Source organism: Pocillopora verrucosa, chromosome 12, assembly GCF_036669915.1.
Source record: "Pocillopora verrucosa isolate sample1 chromosome 12, ASM3666991v2, whole genome shotgun sequence".
Classification (NCBI taxonomy): domain Eukaryota; kingdom Metazoa; phylum Cnidaria; class Anthozoa; order Scleractinia; family Pocilloporidae; genus Pocillopora; species Pocillopora verrucosa.
In genome coordinates, this window is record NC_089323.1 from 14,950,864 (window position 1) to 14,959,711 (window position 8,848).

The window sequence follows — 8,848 nt, forward strand, 5'->3', positions numbered from 1 at the left end:
TATGGGAACATGTGTGGTCGAATTGCAGTGAAAGTCGGCTCTAATATGCTGTTTCAGGCGGGAAAACCAAGCTGACATTCACGTTTTATTGAAATTACACCTATGGTTGTCCCTATGGATGGTTCTGCTACTTGGAATGGCGAGGTGAAAAGCAACTCCGTCGATTGTAGGATTATAAAAGACGAGTCCGAAAAAATCGACCGGAGCTTGTTAGATATACCTTCGTCAATTCCAAACTCTTGCATCTACCGATACAATGACTTTATATGCTCCAAAATCGCTGATGGATTTTACGGAGATGTGTACAAGGTAGAATAAATTCTTTATCCTAGTTTGTTAATTTTTCGAGCGTGTTAAAACTCCTTGAAGTTCGTGACTAAAGTTTCGCTATCTTGTTTTCATTCTTGTTTTTGTTTGTCAGGTAAGGCACCGCGAAACAGAGGAAGTTATGGTCTTGAAAATGAACAAACCTGACGTGGAAAAAGATGATTGTACGATGCTGGATGAAATCAAGTTAATGTGTCATCTTTCTCACGAGAATGTTATCAGGTAATATTTGGTCCGATTTTTCTGGTAATTTCCTCTCGTCCAGACACGATGGAGATCGGTTGTAAACATCGATTTCACCCTGGTTAAGCTAATCACTTCTAAATTCTTTCACAGATTTCTTGGAATTTGCGTTGATGATAGTAGAGTGCATCTTCTTTGCGAGGTGATTATAATTATTAATAACTTTTCGTCGAGTTTTTTTCAACCACTAAATGAACCGACTTAATTTTCCTGGAAGTATTTGTTCAGGAGCACGCTTCAGTTGGAATTGTACTTGCTGTGTACGATTTTCTCATGGTAATAATATACTTATTTAAGGTTGCGATTTTCTTCCAGTTTGTTAATGGAGGTGACCTCGAAGGACTTTTATTAAAACATTCAATTCATCTTGAATGGTGGACGAGACTATACCTTGCAAGAGATATCGCTGAAGGAATGAGGTACCTCCACAAAAATGGCGTTATACACAGGGATTTAACATCAAAGGCAAGTGCAATTTTACCTCGATGTAAATGTAGTTTCGATCGCTGATCTTGGACGAACTATAGACTGTTTTTGAATTTAACAAAATAATATCATGAACGTCTATTTTTTTCTCGGTTTGATCTGCAATTTTGTTGCTTTGTTTCAGAATTGCTTGATAAAAGAGAGAAACGGATGGAGATATGCTATCGTTGCAGATTTGGGATTAGCTACTGACATCAAGTAAGCTTTTAGATAATTGATTCCTCGTCTTGTTTTTGAAATACGCGTGTTTGCCTAAAAAGGAGTATTTCTTGTCAAATATTCGACTCGTTGTAAGACATCCAAATAAAGAAAGAATAGCAACTTTAAGTGTTTATTTCCTTGAGGAAACAACCATTTAAACCGTACAGTCGTCGGGTTAAATGAATTTCAAAGTTATTATTTAGATTTAAAACGAAAATTAACCGCAGATCAAATAACTTTGTCCGAGTTTGCCTCTGAAGCGGAATTCAGAATTACTGAATGAGATCAGCGATTGACGGCGTGAAATATATTGTCATTACTTATGCAACCAAAACCGAAAGAGATCAAATGAAAATTTAGAATTCAAACTCTAACGATTTCACATGTTTTATGTTAAAAAAAAAAAATCGTCTTTGGTCCCTGTATACTCATGGAATAAAGGTTGTGCCCATGTTTCTAAAAATATTGCCTTCCAATACTGCTCTATTTATAGCTGCTGGCAATAATTTTCAGGGCCAGTTTGAATATTTATTGTTGGTGAAATGTGAGCTACCGCAGTTTCTTTCACCTTTTTTTTTTTAATTTAACCTTTATAATCTATTGTTTTATTCAGACCTGTTTCAACAGAACAGGTTGCTTCACAATGAAATGCTTTTTCTTTGCTAATACAAGAGCATATTTGGGTAATGAAAATTGAATATCAGAATCTCTTAACTTGAGGAAATACCATATCAACTTTCTAATTACAGAAAAAACTTTTGAAGGACAACAGTGCTGAATAATGTTGAAACTAATGACCTATATTTTGGTAAAATTAAGGTAGCAGTCATGAATAAACAACATTGTGCAAAAAATTTATTATTTCACTAATTTTTAGTTTCTCATTACATATGTTTAGGAATCAAAGTACCTGTCTGAAGCATACTCTGGTTTTTGCATGTGTTTTTATTTCTTTTCAAAAAATGGGCTATTTTTGTTTGTTTGCATCTCACACAACAAACATTGAGATAACATTGGCTCAGAGTTCAAATGACAACAAATCTTTTGGTAGAAATGATATTTAAATCTGCAAGAAATGGTTTTAAGAATGGTTGTGGAGCGTGTATATTGCTTTGTAACACTATAGAGTCTGCCCAGTAGAATATGGAAATAGGTTTATTGTCACTTTATCAGAAATTTCACCTTGAATGTTTTCAAAGTAAAGTTTCCCCTTGGCAGGTGTTACTTAAAGTTCCCCTGTATTCTTCTACTTAAAATTTTACATGTACTAAGTGTGTTCTTGATTATAGATCCCTTTTGTTTAGAAATGTTCAGCTTTGCATGAAGGTTTTCGGAGAAATTTTTATGTTTGACTATATTTTATATTTGCAGAGAACAGTCAATTGTTGGATCTCCTTTTAACATGGCTCCAGAACTTTTACGCGGTGAATGTTACGATGACAAGGTAGGCGAGGGGCAGGTGATAGGGAAGTTATTGATTAAATTCTAGCCAATGAGCTTTTAGATATTCAGACTTTAAGGTGCTAACTGTGAGACTTAATCTTATACCAGCTGATTTGAAAATTAGTGCTCTGAAGTTTGTTTGATGTGTATTGAATAGAAGCGCAGAAATCAGCACTTTTGTAGGATTTTGCCATGATTGTTAGCAGTTCTTGCAAGTCTATGTTTTAAACTTACTAAAACTTTCATTGTCATGAAACATGTCCAACTGCTTGAACCATCAGTAAAGTGGATGGGTTTCTAGGTCTCAATTTACATGACTTGTGCAATTCTAGTGTTTAGCTTGATTAGAAATAAAAACTTCATGAAGTTTTAAGACAGTCTGGGTGGTTGAGCCAGCATCTCTCCTGCATGCCCCCAAAACAAAGGTTAAATTAAAAATTCTTGCCATATTATGAAAAACTCAACATGAATCCTGCAAAGTTTTTGCATTGAATGTAAGAATGCCCACTGCTTTTAAAAGAAGATTCAAGAATTGACAATTGATATAAGGGCTTTGTGCACCAGTGTGTCATCTCTCAGTATAATTTTTTAGATTATCAGGGTTGACTGGAAACAAACCTTCTCTAAATTTAGGTAGTTATTAATCAGAAGTCTTCTTGCCTAAACTATACAAAATTGAACAGGCTGTTACATAATGTAGGTTCTTCAGGTAATGTTCAAGCAATACCCAGCAGGGATTGAACTGTGTGATGCAATAGTATACATCTGGATTATTAACCTTGTGTGAGGTTACTTCTTCCCTTTACGAATTAGATCTTATTCAGCCCTGCTCCCATCTCTTTCCCCCCCCCCACCTCTCCTTTCTTATAGCATTCAGTCTGAACCCTCTCACTCCCACAATCTCATTGGTAATTCTGCTTACTATCTGTCATACAATTCCCATGATGTTACTTTGGAGAATTTGGTATTGGCTCAAGTAATAATCCCCTAATTGATATTTTTCTTTTTTCTCATCACCTGTCTGCTCAATATTGTATAAATATTGTGAGGAGAAATTATGTCTTGATCTCTTATGGGAGTTAAAGGGTTAAGGGAAAAGTGTTGGTACATCAGAAGATTTTCTTGTTGTGGGTCTGAGTCTCTGGAAATGTTTCTGGTCTTTGCCTTGCTATTGAATCAATTTGCAAGAGAATGCCCATGTTCAATGTCACTGGTAATATATTTTTTTTATATATCTTTTCCAGGCTGATGTGTTTTCTTATGGAATTATTTTATGTGAAATAATTGGACGGGTACAAGCTGACCCTGATGAGCTGCCTCGAACACATGTAAGTGTGGCCCCTGATTTCTTCTTGAAAATGTAAAAGCAGATAACTTAGTTAAAAAATTGTGGATTTTCTGATAAGTAGTCCAAATCCCAAGTCAAACTTTTCATCTATTTCTAAAGAGAGCAACAGAAAACAAGAAAAGACATGCATTAGGGTGTTTTACAGTTTGCCAATACCAAACTCCACAGCCTCGAGAGAAGGAACCTTTTTGGGGTTATTTTTTGCTATATTCAAAATTATTTTCAAGATGTGAGGAATTTTTTTTATTTCGGTCTATGGCAGTAATGTGAAGGCAGCTTGTGAGATGTGGGTCCTGGCTAAATAATTTGCTTTGTGTAGTGTTTGTCAACAGAAATGGCTTTGTTGTTGAAGATCTATCACAAGAAATGTCTGTTTTTATATACACTTTATTCTTAACAATGGTATCAAGAGGATGTTGTGTATTTTTAACAAAAACAAATCTCAGCTTGCCTTTGAAGCAATTACTGTGGAAATGAAAACATCAACACTTTTCAGTATTTATAAGGATAAGTGGGATAGAGTGAAACACGTTACTGGTTGAGTAGAGGGCACAGGTTTTGTGTTTTCACTCTGAAACAGTAAGTAACGCAAATTGAAAGATATTTCAGTGTTGAATACGTATCTGCTTTTTTAAGTTTACCCTTTCCTCTTGAAGTCATTTCTGTTGTTTGTATTATTGTTTTTGTTTAGTCATTTGGTCTGGATGTGGAGAAGTTCCAGTTGATGACAGGAGACTGTCCTCATGAGTTTCTTCAGACTGCACTCTGTTGTTGCCAGGTAAAATTTCTTTGATAGAAACTATTTTACAACTGCACTTATGTTTCTCCTGGTATTTGATTAACACTTGGGACAGTTATTCAATTTAAACCGTGATCTTAGGCAATCAGTGGACCGCTGGGATTCTCTACAAGAGGGTTGATTTAATTGAATGAATGTTCTTCCACCGTGAGCTTCCGGTTCTCTTGACACCGTTTTCAAAAATGAATGTTCAGATAAAAGTACTTTAGAATTCGAACGCGCTTTTGTACGGCTAAACTTTGCTTAAATAATTGGACCTAAAAGTTGCAGGATTTGTAAGGTGTATTTTTTTCCTCTAAAGCTGCGGGCAATTCTTTGTAAATATGTGAGGTTGGAACTTTTTTTTTTACATGTTTCGTATCAGCAATTAACAGAAAACGGTAAAAACGAACGATAAAATCCAACGTTTCGGAGTAGTCATGACCACTCCGAAACGTCGGATTTTATCGTTCGTTTTTACCGTTTTAGTAGTCCTTTTCAAATACTTAACTTAACCCTTAACTTCCAGAAGTGATGAACATGTAACTTCTCTGTATCATATCCATACATTATCTGGCGAAAAGGTAATAAGAATACTCAAACTTATCATGTGGAAGTCGTTCTCTTGATCCAACACCAAATTCTTGTAAATTAGTTACAAGGGAATGTGTAGCAGCTAGAAATAAAGAATAAAACTCGTGTGTTGTTTGTAAAAACCTCTTCGTTCTCATCCTAATTAATACGTTAACCGATTTTTTTTCTGTTGTTCTTCTCAGATGAGCCCCAAAGCCAGACCGACGTTCGAAGAAACAACCAAACACCTAGAATTCATTCTTGGTGAATACCGTCGTCGACCCGAATTTGACGAAGCGATCAATGTGAATCCTCCGGAAACAACTCCATCAACGGAGAAAACATGTCCACCTTTTAAAGAAATACAACGTGAAAATGGAACTGCGGCTGTGGCAGACTGTGCAACCTCGCCGGAATCATCAACTCCGGCTATCATCGTGAGCACCGACGAAACATCTCCGGTGACGATTCGGTCACACGAGAAACGCCGACACTCGTGGATCGCCGGCCGATATAAACTGTTCAACACGGCTACCGATGATTTGTTGAAAAACACTCCGGGTAAATTGAAGAGTTTCTTTCATCGGGTCCTTCGTGTCCAGACTCACTACGACCCGTCGAAACAGAAAAAAAGCAAAGAGAGCTTCAAAAGTCGATCTGTTTCGCAGTTAAAAAGTTTCAATGTGATTACCTCTGATGACGAAAATGTCCCTAATCTTGAGCAAGCGAGCATCCCAAATTCAGATGCGAGGAGGTGTCTTCGAAGGAGGAGCTCAGAACAAGATAACTCGTGCGAATTGGGATCTCAAGTAGATTCGGTAGACGGAGAAATCTCCCCTCGCAGTCCCTGCTGGGAAAGTGATCTTTCTGTAACTTTGCCATTAAGTCAACCGGTGTCTCCGAAGACGGCCGAGGCCGCTCGGTCGCCTCCGAATGTACAGAATCCCACCAAGACCGACACAACTTTGTCCAAACTGTGCGTTAAGTTGGACAGACCGAGATGCGATTCAACACCATACTTTCACGACTCGAGTTCGGAACCGAAATCGAGACGCTCGGCTTCCCACAGGGATTGCCAAACGAACAATGTCGATCATTCATCGTTAGTTACGCAAGGTGACGTAGCGGGAAAGATGAAAGACAAGAAGTCACCACTATGGTTTTGGAAAAGAAAAGGAAGCAAATTCAAAGATGCGGAGTAGAGGAGTGTTGAATTTTCCAGATATTTCCCCTAGTGAATGGTCAATTGTAAATTCGTCCGACTGCCATTTCTAAAGTCGAAGTAAATTTTACTTTCTCTGAGGAATAAGAGGTTTGTGTGAGAAGGGGCACTTTTCAATTGAGTGTCTAAAATATCCCAAATTTCATAAGGTTTCCTGACCCTTTACTGTGATTGGCGTAAAAACCTCGCGCCACTCCGTTCTCAACCAATCAGCTTCAAAACTAAAACCAATCGCGACCTTGTATCTCGTGTGTTCCCGCGCTAAAGACTTTAAGTGCTTTTATATTAAGATTTCATGGGCGCGTTGTGATAATTACCTCTGTTCTGATTGGCTGTCGTGATTTTTCTGCTCTTGGTCTTTTGGCACTCAATCGTGAGGCGTTCTGGTTTCTTTTAAGCTATTCTTTCTCCGTTCTGCCCTTGTAGAGCGATCTTTGCTGATGTCCTGATAATTTATCAAGTTTAGAATGAAGAGTAGGCATCATACAAATTCCGCCAAGAACATCTGATCTTTAAGACTAAAAAATTGTTGTTAAGAAATATTTTTTGGTTGTTGTTGTTAAAAATTGTCGAGGTGTTCTTGTAAACAGTAACATTAGCAAAGGTCGCACAGTCTTAACTTTTAAATTAACATAAAACCAAACATTTCCAATTTTTTTTTTGTCGCCTAGTCACTGTCGTAAACTATTTAACAAAGGCAATCGCCAAGTTCGACGGAGAATTTTGAATTTAGTGTCAAAATAATCAGGTATTGCATTGGTATTGATTTCTTATTTTCCCTGTGATTGGTCAAAAAAAACTTGCGCCACTTTCTTAACCAATCAGATGCAAAACTAAAACCAATCATGACTTGGTCGCCCGCGTTTTCCCGCGCAATAACCAGTTTGGTTGTTTATACTTTGAGTTCTCATTGGCTCTTAAAGTATTTTCCTTCCCTCTGATTGGCTGATATGATATTTGGTTTACGACACTCAAATGAAAAGCGTTCTTATGTATCAGTCACTCAAACAGTAAATTCGGCTTCACATCTACACAAAAACGTTATATCACTTAAAATATTAAGTTTGAAAGTTCTATTTTAAATAGAAAAAGAGGACTTAGTTAAATATTGAATTTAATACTTTTTGCGAACATTACAATGTTTCGAAATTAGGCATTTTTGGACCACAAAAACCTAATCTAAGTTACGGGTAAAATGCAAATTGTCTTTTCACGTATTTTCATAAAAATAATTCACATTTACATTCACATTTATAACCACAATCATTTTTTCGTCGTAAGCTTGTCGTGATATATCTAGGGAGAGCTTTGTAATAGGGAGTAACTTCCATTTATTATATTACGCACCGCAAGTAAATTGTGATTTACCTTTCACATCATGTCATACTGATATAATTTCGGGTATATTTGAGCAGACAGAGGGGAAATTATATGAGGTATAATTATTTGTGTTGAACTCTCTGTCAGTTCAGAATTGAAATATTTGTAATTTGAAAAAAAAGAATGAGAATTTTAATGATTTGGAAGTTGTAAGATTTATTTACGAGATTGATATAGTTCGCCCAAGTTCAGGGCTGTTCGGGTTATCCTGCAATAATTTAACACTGGAAAGAAGCAGAGATTAATTAAATATTTATAATTCACCGTTAAAAGTGTCAATTATATCTTTGTTTGTCTCTTTGCTGATTAATGTAATAATTTATTTCCCAATTTTCCGATTCGTTACATTGCAGCGACCTTTCTCTAGAGCGAGCATGAAATATGTAGGACGTCTATATACGTGACGGGGGGGGGAGGGGGGAGAGTGGGGTATGGGACTGATAATTGGTATAAGAAAATTGTTACAGTCCAGCTTTAGTTCATAAGTGCGATGTCACATCGTTAGTGAATCCAAGTGTCCAGCGGTGTTCATGTATTGACTTGATAATTTGATTACTAATTGTTGAGTGGAAGCGACTGTAGGATGATAGCGCGGAGTGACGGTTACAATAATTGATGGTGATCGATGATAGTTTCAACTTCCATTTAGTATTATTGACTTTTATGTTTGTGTTTAAACGGTTCATGACAGTTGACAGAATAACGGGATGAGATCGCGTAACTATAAACGAATGTGGCGGGCGCTGAGGTTAGCAATTTCGGTGGCATTTGAAAACTTAGTCAAGAATTGCGAGTTGAAAATACTGAAGCCTACCAAAAGATTATAAGAATGACGAGACATTCTGCA

The 8,848-nt window shown here is 36.8% G+C and overlaps 1 protein-coding gene across 1 annotated transcript; it reads left to right on the plus strand.

Annotated features, from left to right (window-relative positions):
• Positions 1-8,260, plus strand: LOC131778644 (uncharacterized). Its single transcript, XM_059095061.2, has 9 exons — positions 1-309; positions 422-549; positions 664-712; positions 886-1,035; positions 1,181-1,254; positions 2,629-2,701; positions 3,945-4,028; positions 4,740-4,826; positions 5,603-8,260. Exons 1-9 carry the CDS (start codon positions 103-105, stop codon positions 6,599-6,601), a joined length of 1,851 nt encoding a protein of 616 aa, XP_058951044.2. The 5' UTR covers positions 1-102; the 3' UTR covers positions 6,602-8,260.
• Positions 8,261-8,848: the final 588 nt, after the last annotated feature.

What these genes read in the sequence shown, in the direction of transcription:
- LOC131778644 (XM_059095061.2), top strand. Translation starts at nt 103, where the DNA reads ATGGTTGTCCCTATGGATGGTTCTGCTACTTGGAATGGCGAGGTGAAA. An exon ending in TCTCACGAGAATGTTATCAG is followed by an intron (nt 550 to 663) that starts GTAATATTTGGT and finishes ATTCTTTCACAG; the next exon opens with ATTTCTTGGAATTTGCGTTG. An exon ending in ACAGGGATTTAACATCAAAG is followed by an intron (nt 1,036 to 1,180) that starts GCAAGTGCAATT and finishes GCTTTGTTTCAG; the next exon opens with AATTGCTTGATAAAAGAGAG.